At 33.2% G+C, this 17,288-nt stretch overlaps 1 protein-coding gene across 7 annotated transcripts in view; it reads left to right on the plus strand.

Moving 5' to 3' along the window:
* The window catches only part of DLG1 (discs large MAGUK scaffold protein 1), a 258,661-nt gene that overhangs the window by 114,260 nt on the left and 127,113 nt on the right, over positions 1-17,288 (plus strand). For 4 of the 7 annotated variants that reach the window (XM_061166872.1, XM_061166871.1, XM_061166873.1 and 1 more), the window contains exon 6: positions 4,268-4,366. The exons of the other annotated variants lie outside the window; for them this stretch is intronic. In XM_061166872.1, coding sequence (XP_061022855.1) covers positions 4,268-4,366 — 99 coding nt within the window. The remainder of the gene's footprint in view (positions 1-4,267; positions 4,367-17,288) is intronic. 7 annotated transcript variants of the gene reach the window in all.

A 17,288-nucleotide genomic window follows, 5' to 3' on the forward strand; every position in this document is an offset into this window, starting at 1 on the left:
CTATCTTCTAGAAATCTAATTTTTGTACTTCTGTTAATATGACAGTAACCATCTGGAATTTTATATATGGTATAAGGTAGTAGGGTAAGGGGTCATTCATTTTCCATATGTATATTCAGTTGATTCAGCAGTAGTTTTCTAGAATAATTGAAATATAGTTGATGAACAATATTATGTTGGTTTTGGGTGTACTAAATGATTTAATATTTGCATACATCATAAAATGATCACTACAGTAAGTTTAGTAACCATCTCTCCCCATAAAAAGTTTTGTGATATTACTGACCTTACTTCTTGTGCTATATATTACATCCCTGTGACTTACATAACTAAAGGTTTATACCTCTAATTTCCTTCACCTATTTTGCCCACCCCCCAACTCCCTCCCTTTTTGGCATCTGTGCATTTGTTCTCTGTATCTGTGAGTGTGTTTTCTATCTATTTTCATTTTGTTTGTTTTGTTTTTTTGGTGAAATCATGTGGTATTTGTCTTCCTCTATCTGACTTAACTTCACTTAAATTCTTTTAAAACTATCTTTTTCTCTTTGTCATAAATTAGGAGTCAGAATCTCTTGGGTTTTTCAAACATTTTTAAAAAGTTATAAGTATTCCACTGAAAATTGGTAGCACTTAAATTATTTGTTTTAAGCTCATAATATGGAATTCAACTTTTTTTTTTCCTATAGGAACAGTATATAAATGGTGGCTAGAATCCCAAGACAGAGACTTTATTCCTAATTTATTTATTTTTTTTAAAATTCCTAATTTATTTTTAATTGTGATAAAATATATGTAACAAAATTTTACCATTTTAACCTTTCTTAGTACACTTAATTAATTCAGTGTCAATAAATACATTCATGGTGTTGTGCAGCCATCACCATTGTCCATCTCTGTAACTTTTCCATCTTTCAAAACAGAGAACTCATTTAGAGAACTCATTTAAATTGGTAATATTAAAAAGAAAGAAAAAAGGAAACAAAATCTAATGGCTTACAATCTCTTTCTACAGAATATAAGAAATCCAGGTAACAGTAGTCTAGCAAATCTTTTCCTCATTTGTCACAAGTTAACTTTTGTGAGCTTAAGCTCAGTTGTAAAAAGAAGGGTTAAACTTGATCCCTAGCTTCTTCAACTCTAATGGTCTTATAAAAATCTTTGAAAATTTTAGCATCTTTTTGAACAATTAATGTGAAACACATTTTCAGTTTATTTTCTAGAAAATGAGATGGTAAAATATTATAATTGTTTTTCTCTTAATAGTAATAGATCTTCCATCCCTCACCGTGCATTACAGCATCACTATATATTCATTGTTGACAATTGGAAAAATAGAATTCAAAATAGAGGCAGGGGGAAAAACCATTCATAATCCTGTCCTCAGAGGTTAACTTATCAAACATTGCTTTCCATTTTTTAAATAAAATTTTTATCTTCTCTTTTTTACTTAATGTCATGCCATAGGCAGTATCATATATGACTTATAGACTGTTCTTACAGATGATTATTAAACAATGCATAGTATTTGTGTGCTAAATCGCTTCGGTCATGTCCGACTCTTTGTGACTCTATGGACTGTAGCCCACAGTTCTCCGGGCAAGAATACTGGAGGGGGTTGCTATGCCCTTCTCCAGGGGCATAGTATTTAATCTTATGAAATTATTATTTGTGCAACCATTCCAACACCTTATATTTAGGATATTTTGCATTTTCCCAAGTACAATGTTCAAAAGAATATATTGAATATTAAGACATTTGCTTTTTTAATATTTCCTTAGAACTCAGTTCAGTTGCTCAGTCATATCCAACTCTTTGCGACCCCATGGACTGCAGCATGCCAGGCTTCCCTCAGGATAGATTAACAGAATTACTAAGTCAAAGAGTTCAACATTTTTAAAGCTATTAGATTGCTTTTCATAAAGTTTGTATGAAGTTATATATCCAACAGCACTGTGAAGGGACCTGCTTTTGCTGCATTAAAAATTTTTTGAGGTGTTTAATTGTGATAAAATATATCTAACATAAGATTTGCCATTTTAACCAATTTTAACTGCACAATTCTGTGGCATCAGTTAAATTTCCAGTATTGAGCAGCTGTTACCACTATCTATTTCCAAAACTTTTTCACTATCTCAAACTTACTTTGTAACCAATAAGCAGTAAACTCCTTACCCTCCTCTCTCCCTTGCCCCTGGTAGCTTCTAATCTACTTTATATGAACTTACCTATTCTAAATATAAGTGAAATCACAAAATACTGACCTTTTGTATCTGGTTAATTTCACTTAGCATAATGTTTTCAAGGTTTGTCCATGTTGTGGCAGATATCAGAATTTCATCCCTTTTTATGGCTGAATGACTGTCCATTGTGTGTGTGTGTTTGAGTGTGTATACACACACCATGTTTTGTATTTCTGTATCTGTTGATGGATACTCTTGAGTTGTTTCCACCTTTTGGCTATTGTGAATAATGCATCACCAAACACTAGGGTAAAGTATTCAAGTCCCGGTTCTCAGCTCTTTTAAGTATTTACCTAGGAGTAGAATTGGTGGGTCATATGGTAATCCTAGGGGTAGTTTTTTGAAGGACTGCCAAACCAAACTGTTTTCCATAGTGGCAGCACCATTTTCCATTCCCACCAGCAGTTTTTGATGATTCCAATTTCTGCACGTCCTTGCCAACATTTGTTACTTTCTGTTTTTGTTTTTATTTTTTATTATTGCCTCCTAGTAGTATGAAGTAATATGTCATTGTTACTTTGATTTACATTTCCCTAATGAATAATAATATTGAATAGATTTCCATGTGCTTATTGTTTTTTATTTTAATTGGGGTTTTGTTGCTTTTAAATGTTGTAATAGTTTCTTCTGTACAATGAAGTGAATCAGCTATATCTATACATACCCCCCTCCCTCTTGAACCTCCCGGTCACCCACTCCCCATTCCATCCATATGGGTCACTACATGCACCGAGCTGAGCTCCCTGAGCTGTACTATAGGTCCCCACTATCTGTTCTAGCGTCAGTGGATGTCAGTCCCAGTCTCCAAGTTCATCCCACTACCTCCCCCCTCATTCCATGTCCATATATCTGTCTGTTCCCTACATCTGTGTCTCTGTTTGTGCCCTGCAGATAGGTTCATCTGTACCATTTTTCTAGATTCTACATACATGCATTAAATATGATACTCACTTTTCTCTTTCTGACTTACTTCACTCTGTATGACAGACTCTAGGTCCATCCACATCTCTACAAATAACCCAGTTTTGTTCTTTTCTATGGCTGAGTAATATCCTATTGTATATATGTGCCACATCTTCTTTATCCAGTCTTCTGATGATGGACATTTAGGTTGCTTCCATGTCCTGGCTATTGTAGTGTTGCTATGAACTTTGGGGTGCATATGTGTATCCTCTTCGAAAAATATCTGTTCCAGGTCCTTTGCCCATTTTTTAAATTGTCTTTTTATGGTGAGTTATAGGAGTTCTTTATCTGTTCTTCATGTTAAACCATCATCAGATGTACAGTTTGCAGGATTTTCTCCTATTCTGTATGTTGTTTTTCCCTTTCTTGAGAATGCCATTTGCTTCACAAAAGGTTTGAATTCTGATACAGTCTAATTTTTTTACTTCTGCTTTTGATATCATATTTAAGAATCCATTGTTAAATCCAGGTTTATCCCTGTGTTTTCTTCTAAGAATTTTATGGTTTTAATGCTTACATTTAGGTCATCAATTAATTTCCAGTTTTTATATAGGATATGAGGTTAATAATTCTTATGTAGAATATGTCATTGGTATAGCAAATATTTATGAATTAATCCAGGTAACAGAAATTGGTACTTTTACAAGACACCCTTTCTGTGTTCCATTTACATCTTTTTTAAAAATAATTGAATTAGGCATGAGAGTAATTGATTCTTTGAATGCAAGGAAGCAAGTGGTCAAATATATCTTGAATGCTATAAAAAATATTTTGTAGTCTGTGAAGAGAATGTCTTATCTCCCAGTGGAGGAGTATTGTTAAATCATTATTTTTTATTATTTTCATTTAAACATCTAAACACTTATTTTAAGTAGAGTCATTAAAATTATTAGTGGTATAAATACTTCTAAGAGCATTTTCTTATTTAAATTGAAGTAATATATTATTTTACCTATTTTAGTTATTTCTGAAAACTATAATTTATCTTTGTGACAAAACTTTCTGTTATATGTTTCCCTTTTATTTTGTATTTTTCCTGATTTTTTGTCATTGATGATTTTTAGCCAACAGAAGCTGTATCTCCCTCTTCTCCCACTGTCCCTGTGATCCCTGTCCTGCCAGTCCCTGCTGAGAATACTGTCATCCTACCCATCATACCACAGGTTTTTATTAGTTTCTTTTTTCTTTATATATAATTTTATTTGTTTTTAATGGTTTCATTTGTATTCTTTTCAGATCATTTCAACTGTTTCTTTGTTAGATTTGGTAATACACTTTGGACTTTAAATGATATCTTTAGGGAGTTAAATATCTGGGATTTAATATAAGATGGGTTCTATATTTGCTGTTTTATTAGGTTATCTACAAAAAAGATACATTCTAAACTTCATCATATTGAACCTCCTTAGATTTGTTATCATGCCTTTTATACATGTAAGTCTGTTCAAAACAGTTTTAAAATTTATTTGCTTTGGGAAATTTTGTTTATTTTCTAAAGATAGTAAAAATAATTATCCCTCCTGATCTTGTACTATATGTGTCCTTTTATATATAGCATTTTGTTTTCCAGTTTATATTGATCTTCTTTGGAAATACTCAATCTTTCTGTCATTTGGTAGGACAACATACTTCACATTTATTATTGAAAAATAATAGCTGATGTATATAAAGTATTTGGGAACTCTTTATGATATCTTTGCAACTTTTCTGTAAATGTAAAAATACTCTAAAATTATGAGTTTATGTTTTTAAGTTAACATGTAACAGTCAAAAAATACAATGAGATAATAGCCAGATGTCAGAGAATCTGAATATTTGTAGCTTTCAGAGCTTTAGTATTTCCAAGGGACGGCTTGTTAGGACAATAACTACTCTACCAACAGAGTTATCCAAAGGTAAAATCACGGTGTTATTAGTAAGTAGGATAATTGACATCTTTCACACCAAAGGTCATTATCTCATTTTAATGTATAAATAAATGGATTTTTAGGTAATTTTACTATTACTGACCTGTAGCATAAAATCTAGTAAAAATGGTGTTTTTGCTGTGTAAACAGTGTCAAAATAAGTCCTGTAAGGAGGAAAAATGAGTTATCACCTTCCATTGTTCTCATCTCAGTGCCCTTCTCTCCTAAAAAGTGAAAATCATTAAGAACATTATACAAAATAAGATTCTAGGGGAAATATAGGTATTACACTAAAACTTAAGAAAATCACGAAAAAGTCAAATTATAAAACTACTCAGAATTGAATAGGTAAGTCCAGATGAATATTTTCTATACAATGCAAAGAGAAATTGAATTTATAAATTATAAAATATAATTCTACATAAACAGTCAAAGGGTTATTGTAATAATGTAACATTCTTCCAAGTAACTAGGATTTAGTAGCACAATATTTTTTAAAGTAGGAGACTTGAAAGTTTATTCTAGTCATGTCACCTCAGTTTGTCTTTTGATGTCAAAATAGTTTTCTGGAACCCTTTGAAATTTTGTAGTTATTTCTGCTCTTATATTCAATTAGGAACCAGTCTTCTCCTGTTCAGAAGTTCTCTGATTTATTTATTCCAAGCATCCCTAGCTTAGTATCATACTACACTTGAAAATTGTTTAGAGATTGCATAACCTTGTAATTATAAATAAAGAACTTAGATTGATCTGGTTTAAAATTCTAGTTCTGCCACTTCCTGCGCTCTCCATTATTCTTGCCTGGACAATTTCATGGACAGAGGAGCCTGACGGGCTATAGTCCGTGGGGTCACAAAGAGTCAGACATGACTGAGCAACTAATACTTTTTCATTTTCCTAACACTTACTAGCTGTGTGATTGAGCAGTTTACTTAACCTTGATCTCGTTCCTCACCTGTAGCACTGATGATGATAGTAGTACTCACTTGAGATGTTTTACAGTTATTGAAAGAATAGTATGCATGTGTAGCTGGCACTTGATCTTGGCTATTTGTATCACTAGTGTTACTTCATATTTGCTTGAGACAGTAAACCAGGGAGCAAGTTTAAAAACTTAACAGGAGAGGCTTATTTATATTACCTAACCTCATTTTAGGTTTTAAATATACTTACAAAAGTCTAAGTAGAATAGTAGAATAATTTGTTTTGTTTTACATGAGAAGGCTGTGGGTGTGCCTCGTTCTGCAGAATAAGTGAGTGTATACCTGAGTAATTGAGTATAACATATACATTATAAAATTAATGAGAGTGATTAAAATATTTGTCCCCAAATGAATTTTTAAATCCGTATCTTACATATAACCTGATTTTAACATTTTAAATAAATACAGTTTTTCTTCTAAAGATCTACTGCTTTATACTTTGGATGCATCGGGAGATGACAGAAATAGAAACAGAAGATTTACGATTTAGAGTCTAGTCCTGCTTTGTGACTCAAATTATTTAACTTCTCTGAGTTTTATACTCCCTTCATCTATTAAAAATGGGGGCTAACTCTCTATTTTAAAGTGAGTTTGAGGACAGATAGATAGCTAGAAAGATAAAGATAAAATTTTAAAATATTCTTATATTATTTCCAAAACTTTAAACTTTCAAAGTACTTTTATATTGATCATGTCATTTAAATTTTATGAAAATATGAAAATTATCATGCTTATTAGTTAGAGTGGTACAGAGATAGATTGAATGGCTTTTATTTATTTATTGAAGGATAATTGCTTTACAGGATTTTGTTGTTTTCTGTCAAGCTTCAACATGAATCAGCCGTTGATATACATATATCCCCTCCCTCTTGAACTTCCCTTCCATCTCCCCATCCCACCCCTCTAGATTGATAGAGAGCCCCTGTTTGAGATCCCTGAGACATACAGCAAATTCCCATCGGCTGTCTATTTTACATACGGTAATGTAAGTTTCCATGTTACTCTCTCCGTACGTCTTACGCCCTTTTCCCCTCTGCCTGTGTCCGTAAGTCTGTTTTCTATGTGTTTCTCCATTGTTGCCCTGCAAATAAATTCTTCAATACCATCTTTCTAGATCTTGTATATATGTGTTAGTATACAATATTTATTTTTCTCTTTCTGACTTACTTCATTCTGTATAATAGGCTCTAGGTTCCTCCACCTCATTAGAACTGACTCAAATGATTTTTAGGGCTGAGTAACATTCCATTGTGTATATGTACCACAATTTCTTTATCCGTTCATCTGTCAATGGACATCTAGGTTGCTTCCGTGTTCTAGCTATTGTAAATAGTGCTGCAGTGAACATTGAGGTACATGTGTCTTTTTCAATTTTGGTTTCCTCAGGGTATATGCCTAGGAGTGGCATTGCTAGGTCATATTATTCCTAGGTTTTTAAGGAATCTCCATACCATCTTCCACAATGGCTGTATAAATTTACATTCCCACCACCAGTGCAAGAGGGTTCCCTTTTCTCCACACCCTCTCCAGCACGTATTGTTTGTAGACTTCTTGATGATGGCTATTCTGACCAGTGTAAGGTGGTATCTCATTGTAGTTTTGATTTGCATTTCTCTAATAATGAGCAATAATGAACATCTTTTCATGTGTTTGTTAGCTATCTGTATGTCTTCTTTGGAAAAATGCCTATTTAGGTCTTTTTCCCACTTTTTGATTGGGTTGTTTGTTTTTCTGGTATTGAGTTGTATGAGCTGTTGTGTATTTTGGAAATTAATCCTTTGTCAGTTGTTTCATTTGCTATTATTTTCTCCCATTCCAAGGGTTGTCTTTTCTCCTAGCTTATAGTTTCCTTTGCTCTGCAAAAGCTTTTGAGTTTAATCAAGTCCCACTTATTTACTTTCATTTTTATTTCATTACTCTAGAAGGTGGATCATAGAGGATCTTGCTTTAATTTATGTTATTGAGTGTTCTGCTTATGTTTTCCTGTAAGAGTTTTATAGTTCCTGGTCTTACATTTAGGTCTTTAATCCATTTTGAGTTTATCTTTGTGTGTGGTGTTAGGGAGTGTTCTAATTTCATCCTTTTACATGTAGCTGTCCAGTTTTCCCAACACCACTTATTGAAGAGGCTTTCTTTGCCCCATTGTATATTCTTGCCTCTTTTGTCAGAAATAAGGTATCCATAGGTGCATGGGTTTATTTCTGGGCTTTCTATCTTGTCCCATTGGTCTATATTTCTGTTTCTGTGCCCATACCATACTGTCTTGATGACTGTAGCTTTGTAGTATAATCTGAAGTCAGGAAAGTTGATTCCTCCAGCTCCATTCTTCTTTCTCAAGACTGCTTTGGCTATTCGGGGTCTTTTGTTTCCGTATGAATTGTGAAATTTTTTGTTCTAGTTCTGTGAAAAATGCTATTGGTAATTTGGTAAGGATCACGTTAAATCTGTAGATTGCATTTGGTAGTGTAGTCATTTTCACAATATTGATTCTTCCTACCCAGGAATGTGGAATATCTCTCCATCTGTTTATGTCATATTTGATTTCTTTCATTGGTGTCGTATAATTTTCTGTATACAGTTCCTTTGTCTCCTTAGGTAGATTTATTCCTAGATATTTAATTATTTTTGCTGCACTGGTGAATGGGATTGATTCCTTAATTTCTTTTTCTTATTTTTCATTGTTAATATATAGGAAAGCAAGTGGTTTCTGTGTATTGATTTTGTATGGCTTTTGAAGTTACAGAAAGAACCTGAACTTTATAGTGAACCTAACTCTGCCAATTCCTGGCCTTGCCCTTTCCTGGTTGTGTGATGGTGGGAACATTATTCGGTTTCTCATAGCCTCGGTTTCTCCATCCACATAGAAACTGAGCACATAGCAATTGTATAACAGATGCTAGTTCTTCCTACTGACGATATAATCTCTAAGATACTAGCCTATTAAATATACACCCAGAGTAAATACTCTTCTTTAAAACTAGATTCTTTAGACCTTTTTTTTTTTAACCAGTTCTGAGGAGATATGTAATGAAAGTATTATTGAAATTCTTTAAAGCTAATTTTATGTGTTTGTATGAAAAGTCTATGTTCATGCTCAAATAGACGCTTTGGAGGCATTGTTTTTAGTTTAATTATCTGTTACTGTTTCAGTCATGTAAATACAAAAATAAATATAACATTGTTCTTTTCCTTTGAGAGCCTACTATCTGTTCATGCAAGAGACAGCAGATAAGTCCCACATGACATGAGAGGAACTAAGGTTAGAAGTGTATCCAGTATAGAGTATCCTATTGCTTTTGGACAGTGCAAGTTTCACAGAACATATGAGTGTTGACCCTTAAATGATTTGATCATTTGTATAATCTAAAGCATGGCTTGTTAGGTTTTCACTTTACTAGTAATCTTAAATACAATAATATATTTGGATTGCCTTGATGGACCTTTTTTAACCACACACTGTCACTTGACTGCAGTGCCCCTATTCTCTTTGTCTTGGATTTTGTTTGTTTGTTTGTTTTTGTGTTATTTTCAAATTATTTCACATTTACAAAGAGTTGCAAGAATTGTAAAAAATTTCATATACCCATGTCTCCCCCAGTTGTTAAAATTTTTGCCTACCACATCTGCTTCATCATTTCTCTTCTTATATAATTGAGTATGATTTTTTTGTATACCAGTTAAAAGAAAGTTTTACTCATGTTCCCTTACCCTAAATATTAATTCTTTACGATACTAAATATCTTCCTGAGAAAGAAAAATATTGCTATAATATAGTGATCTAAAGCAGAAAGTTGGCTATCCTGCCAGGCTCCTCTGTCCATGGAATTCTCCAGACCAGAATACTGAAGTGAGTAGCAGTTCCCTTCACCAGGGGATCTTCCCAACCCAGGGATTGAACCCAGATCTCCTGTGTTACAGGTGTATTCTTTACTGTCTGAGCCACAAGGGAAGCAACGTAATACTACAGACCATAATTCTATTTGCCAGTAGCCTAGTAATGTTCTTTATATGAAAAACAAAAACAGGTCCTTTGTCCATCCAAGACCACAGTTAGTGTTCATGAATCTACTTTAATCTAAAGTAGCGCCACAGTCTTTCATGTGTGTGGCCTTTTACGAGAGAACAGGCTAGATGTTTTGTAGAATACCTGCAATTTGTGTTTGTTTGATGCATTTTAATAATTAGGTTGAGGTCATATTTTTTCCTTTTTTAATTGTAATAGACACATAATGTATATTACACCACCTTAACTATTTTTAAGTTTACAGTTCAGTGGTATTAAGTACATTCATATTGGTGTCTTTATATCACCATCATCCATCTACAGAAGTTTTTATTCATTTTGCAGAATTGAAACTCTGTACCCATTAAACACTGAATTCCCCATTCCTTCCTCTCCCCTCTCACTTCCTGGCCGAGGCCTTGGCAACTACTATTCTACATTATTTCTCTGTGATTTTGACTCAAGTACCTCAGATAAGTGAAGTCATAACAGTATATGTCTGTTTGTGACTAGCTGATTTCACTTAGCATACTGTCCTTAAGGTTAATCCATGCTGTATACATATGTAGCATCAGAATATACCTTCTTTTGAAAGCTAAATAATATCCCATTTTATGTGTATATCAGATTTTCTTATCCATTCGTCAGTGAACAACTCAAGTTGCTTCCACATTTTAGCTATTGTGAATAATGCTGCTATGAACATGGGTGTACAGATAGCTCTTCAAGACCCTGCCTTCAGTTCTTTAGAGTGTATACCTAAAAGTGTAATAACTGGATTATTTTGTAACTAAATTTTTAGGGGAACTATCATACTATTTTCCACAGTGATGTCGCACTTTATATTCCCACCAATGAAGTACAGTGGTTCCAATTTTCCCACATCTATAGCAGCACTCCTTATATTTATTCTGTTTTCATATTGTTAGCCAAACTGATGGATATAACGTGGCATCTCATTGTAGTTCTGATTTTCAGCTCCCCAGTGATTAGTGATGTTGAACATCTTTTCATGTGTTTATTGGCCCTTTGTATATCTTCTTTGGAGAAATAGCCTTTACCCATTTTGAATTGTGTTGTTGGTTTCTTTTGAGTTTAGGAATTCTCTGTATATTCTGGATATTAGTTCTTTATTAGATACATGATTTGCAAATATTGACTTCCATTCTGTGGGTTGTCTTTTTACTCTGTGGATAGTGTCATTTGATGCACAAAATTTTTAATTTTTAACAAGTCCAAATTGTCTATATTTTCTTTTGTTGCCTGCACCTTTGGTGTTATATTCAGTGAATCACTGCCAAATGCAGTGTCATGAAGTTTTTATCTTGTGTTTTCTTCTTAGGGTTTTATAGTTTTAGGTCTTTTATTTAAGTCATGGATTCATTTAAAATTAATTTTTGTATATGGTGTTAGGTGTTAGGCTTCATTATTTTGCATTTGGATATCCAGTTTTTCAGCACTGTGTATTGAAAAGGCTGTCTTGTTCCCTTCAAATGGTCTTTGCACCCTTATAATTGAAAATAATTTAACTATATATATGTGGGATTATTTCTGCACTGTATATTCAATTCCAGTGACATATGACTGCCTTTATGCCAATACCAAACTTCTGAATACTGTAATTTTATAGTAAGTTTTGAAATGAAGTTTAAGTTCTCTAGCTTTGTCGGTTTTAGGATTATTTTGTTTATTCAGGTCCCTTGAGATTCCATATGAATTTTAGGATGGGTTTTCCTATTTCTGCAAAAAGACATCATTGTTATTTTGATAGGAATTGTATTAAATCTATAAATTGCTTTGGGTAGTATTGACATCTTAACAGTATTAAGATGTCATGAACAAGGAATGTATTTCCATTTATTCCTATTGTCTTTAATTTCTTTCAGCAATGTTATAGTTTTCATTGCCCAGATATTTCACTTGTTGGCAAGTTCATTCCTAACTGTTCTATTCTTTTTTATGCTGTTGTAAATTGAATTGTTTTTGTTTTCTTTCCAGCTTGTTTGTATATAGGAATGCAACTGATTTTTGTGTTTAGACCATATACTGCCACTTTGCTAAGTTTATTAGTTCTAACAGACTTTTGTGTGGTTCCTTCAGAGTTTTCTACGTATATGATCATATTATTTGCAGACAGATAATTTTCTTTTTTTCATTTGGAAAATTTATTTCATGCTTTACAGGGAAACAGAAAGGAGGGTCAGAGTACCCGCTTGTTTTGGCCTTTTTTAAAAATTATGAAAGTATGATAACATTTACAAGAGACTTGGAAAATACAGAACATGGTTATATGTAGTTCCACTACATATTACAGTTATTTTTTAAGTAGATAAATTAAAATTTTTAGTTGGGAGTTTCAGTATTAAACTCTCAAAAATTAATAGAATGAATATACAGAGAAGTAGAAGGATATAGTAGTCCTGAAAAGCACTATGCACCAGTTCATCATAATCAAGATTTATACAGTTTTCACACAACAGTAGGATACAAATTCTGTTCAAATTCCCATAGATTGTAAAGGAGGAGACACTGGAACATATCCAGGGACATAAGAACAGGTGCAAAAAATGGGTGGTCTAAAGATACTGAAATCATACAGAGTTTGTTCTCTTATCCTTGTAGAATTATGTTAGAGATCAGTATCAAAAGAAACTTGAAAATAACCCATGTATTTTCAAATACAATGTAACATTTACCAAGAGAGATGTTTGACTTAGCATTGAAAACTTCAATAAAGTTAGAAGACTGAAAAAAACAGAGGGTGATTACAGAGAAGAAAACATTTAAATGAGAAAACAATATCAGAATGGGAAATTAATATCAAAGACACTTTAAAATCTCATGTATTTAGAAATTTAATGTCTACTTTTAAATGATGAGTATGTCTAAGAAGCCATAGCACGGAAATAGAAAATATTTATAATAGAATAAAAATTGAAAAGAGAATTTACCAGAATTTGTTGCTTGCAGCTGAAGCTGCTGGATAATTTTTCTTCTTCTTATTTGTTTAATTGACTGATTTTCAATACTTTGTTAGATAGAAGTGGTGAAAGTGGTCCAGCTTGACTTGTTTTTGATATTAGAGGGAAAGTTTTCAGTCTTTCACCGTGGAAGTATGATGTTTGCTGTAGGTTTTTCATATATGACCCTTATTACGTTGTGGTGGTTTCCTTATATTCTTAGTTAAAATATTTAATACTGTCACATTCTTCCTGTATAGATTGAGATGATCATGTTGGTTCTTTTTTTCCTTCTTCTTCATTCTATTGATGTGGTATGTTACATTGATCAGTTTTCCTGTGTTGAATCATCCGTGCAATCCAGGAATAAATCCTACTTGGTCATGGTATATAAAACTCTTAGTATAATGCTGAATTCAATTTTTCTTGAGATTTTTGGATCAGTATACATAAGGGATATTGGTGTGCAGTTTTCTTATAGTGATAATGCTGGCCTCAAAGCATAAGTTGGGGAGTATACCTTCCTCTCCAATTTTGGGGCAGAATTTGAGAAAAATTGATGGTAGTTCTTCAAATGTTGGGTAGATTTCACCAGGAAAACAATCAGATTTCAAGGGCTTTTGTCAGGAGATTTTTTATTACTGATTCAATTTCCTTATTAATTATAAAGTATTAAAATTTTTTCTTCATGATTCGGCATTGGTAGGAGTTTTTCCATTTTGTGTAAGTTATCCAGTTTGTTGGCTTACACTTGGTCATAATAACTCCTATAATCCTTTTTGTTTCTGTTGAATTAACAATAATGTTCCCACTTTCATTTCTGATTTTAGTAATTTATTCTTCTCTCCTTTTCCCTTAGTCCATCTTACTAAAAGTTTGTCAATTTGTTGATCTTTTAAAAAAACAACTATTGGCCTCATTTTCTCTATTATTTATTTGATTCATTGGTTAATAGTATGTCATTTAATTTCCACAACTTGGTGAATTTTCCAGTTTGCTTCTATTATTGCTTACTGTCTTCATCCGTTTTTGACATAAAACATGTTATGTTGGAGAAAACTCTTGAGAGTCCCTGGACTAAAAGGAGATCCAACCAGTCCACCCTAAGGGAGATCAGTCCTGGGTGTTCATTGAAAGGACTGATGCTGAAGCTGAAACTCTAGTACTTTGGCCACCTCATGTGAAGAGTTGACTCATTGGAAAAGACCCTGATACTGGGAGGGATTGGGGGCAGGAGGAGAAGGGGACAACAGAGGATGAGATGGCTGGATGGCATCACCGACTCGATGGACATGAGTTTGAGTAAACTCCAGGAGTTGGTGATGGACAGGGAGGCCTGGCATGTTGAGATTCATGGGTTGCAAAGAGTCAGACACGACTGAGCGACTGAACTTTATATGACAACTTTCTTACTAAATCTATTGAGACGTAATTGTGGCCTAACATATGGTATATTCTGGAAATGATCCAAGTGCACTTGAAAAGAATATATCCTGTTGTTGGTCAGAGTGTTCCAAATATGTCTGTTAGATCAGATTGGTTTATTGTGGCATTTAAGTCATTTTTTTCTGTACTTATCTTTTGTCTGGCTGTTTTACACATTATTTTAAGCAGGGCGTTGAAATCTTCAACTATTATTTGTTTACTCTCTTTAATTCTGTCACTTTGTATTTCATAGATTTTGATGGTATAGCATTAGGTACATGAATGTTAATTGTTTTATTTTCTTTCTGTATTAAACCTTCTACTAATATATAATGTTGTCCTTTGTCCCTTGTAACTTTTTAAAATTTAACTTCTATTTTATCTAATATTAATATAGTCACTCTTATCTTTTAGTAGCTAGTTGCATAGAATATCTTTTTCTGTCCTTTCACTTTCAGCCTGCTTGCATCTTTGGATCTCAATGAAGTCTCTTGCAGAAAACATAGTTGGGTCGTGTGTTTTTATCCATTCTGCTTTTTTTTGATTGGAGGGTTTAAACAATTTGCATTTAAAGTAATTATTGATAAGGAGAGGCTTCTGTCATTTTGTTGTTTATTTTCTACATTTATTACAGATTTATTTCCTGCATTTCCTGCATTACTGTCTTATTTTTGTTTGGTTGATTTTTTATATATGTAATGAAATGTTTAAATTCCTTTCATTTTTCTTTTTATGTATATTCTGTAGCTAATTTCTCTGTGGTTACCATGGGGATTACATTTAACATCCTGAAATTACAACACTCAAATTAGAATTTATATCAGTTTAACTTTAGTGATATATGAAAACTCTGCTCCTCTTAACAGTTACATCCCCACCCCTTTCAGTTGTTTATGTCACAGAATTACAACTTTATACATTATATGTACAAAAATGTAAATAACAATTTTTAAATGCATTCATGTTTTAAATTATGTAGAAAATAAATGTGAAATTACAAAGCAAAGTTACCATAATATTAATTTCTGGGCTAGTAATTGATTTTAGTTATTTACTGATGTTGACATCACTTCTGTATGAATAATTCACTTTTAAACTAACTTTTAAAATATAAAATTCCAGGCAAGAATACTGGAGTGGGTTGCCATGCCCTTCTCCAGAGGAATCTTCCTGACCCAGGATCAGGCATAGCAACCCACTCCAGTATTCTTGTCTGGAAAACCCCATGGGTAAAGGAACCTCGTGGGCTATAGTCCAAGGGGTCACAAAGAGTCAGACATGACTGAGTGACTAACATGCCCACTTCTTTAAAATATAGTTTAAAAAATATTAGTCTCTTAAATCATGTAGATAACAAAAAGTGATGTTACAAAACACTATTAAGATAATGAAGAGGTTTTTTTGTATTTGTCCTTATTACCAAGGTCTTTATTTCCTCAGACATCTAGAGTTACTGTCTTTGTGTCCTTTCATTTCTACGTGTAGGATTCACTTTAGCATTTTTTTCAGGGCCAGTCTATAAGTAATGATCTTCAACTTTGTTTATTTGAGAATGTCATAATTTCTCCCTCATATGTGAAAGATTGTTTTGCCAGTTACTGGATTCTTGGTTGACAGTGTTTTTCTTTTAGCACTTTGAATATACCCACCCACTGTTTCCTGACCTCAAAGGAGCTCTTGTATATTGAGTCACTTTGTTGTACTGCTTTCACAATTTTCTCTTTGTCTTTCAGCAGTTTGATTTTAATGTGTCTGAGTGTGAATCTCTCCGAGTTCATCCTACCTTGAGTTTTTTGAGCTTCTTAGATTGTTTATATTCATGTCTTTCATCAAATTTGGGAATGTTTTACCCATTATTTCTTCAGATATTCTCTCTTTCCCCTTGATCTCTCTCTTCTTGGACTCCCATAATATGTTTGTTGGTCTGCTTAATGATGGCCCACAAGTCTCTTTAGACTCTGGTTACTTTTCTTCAGTCTTTCTGTTCTCAGACTTAATAATTTATGTCATCCTATCTTCAGGTTTCCTAATTCTTCTGCCTGCTCACATTTGCTTTAGTGAATTTTTCATTTCAGTTACTGTACTTTTCAGCTTCAGAATTTCCTTTTGGTTTCTCCTTAGGTTTTCTGTCTTTTATTGCTTTCTCCATTTTGTTCATACATTATTTTCTTAACTTTGTGCACCTTGTCTTTTAGTTCTTTGGATATCTTTACAGTGGTTGCTTTAAATCATTTGTCTAATAGATATGCCACCAGCTCTTTTTGAGAGATGGTTTCTTTTTTCTTCACTCTCCCTCCTTTGAATGGAACATATGTTCCTATTTCTTCGTATGCCTTTTGATTTTTTTTGTTCGAAATTGGACATTTGAATCTTATGATTTTTCTGGAAATCAGATTCTCCCCTTTTCTAAAGTTTGCTGGTTTGTTTTTGGTTTTTTGATTGCTGTAGGCTATCTTTGTGCTAAAAATCAGCCTATGAGATAACCTTAAAATCTTCTCTGATTCTTTCTATGCCTGCATCTTCCCCAGGCATGCACAGTGACTTTGTGCTTTCCCTCATATATGTGGTTGTTTTTGAATATTTTAATCTTCAGTGTCTGATTCTTGAAAGGGGAAAAAGAGACAAATGAAATTATGGGAGGAGACACTTGCCCTATAAATCTCCTAGGAGTCACTTCAGCCAGAGGGGGAGGGATTTACATTACTTGGGAGAGGCTCAGCAATAATGGCCACTACCTCTTTGAAACTTCCGTGATCAGAGGTAGCAATCAGAACACAGATTCCCTATATTTGAAGAACAGGGTCCCT

The sequence above is a fragment of the Dama dama genome, chromosome 19 (assembly GCF_033118175.1).
Source record: "Dama dama isolate Ldn47 chromosome 19, ASM3311817v1, whole genome shotgun sequence".
NCBI lineage: Eukaryota > Metazoa > Chordata > Mammalia > Artiodactyla > Cervidae > Dama > Dama dama.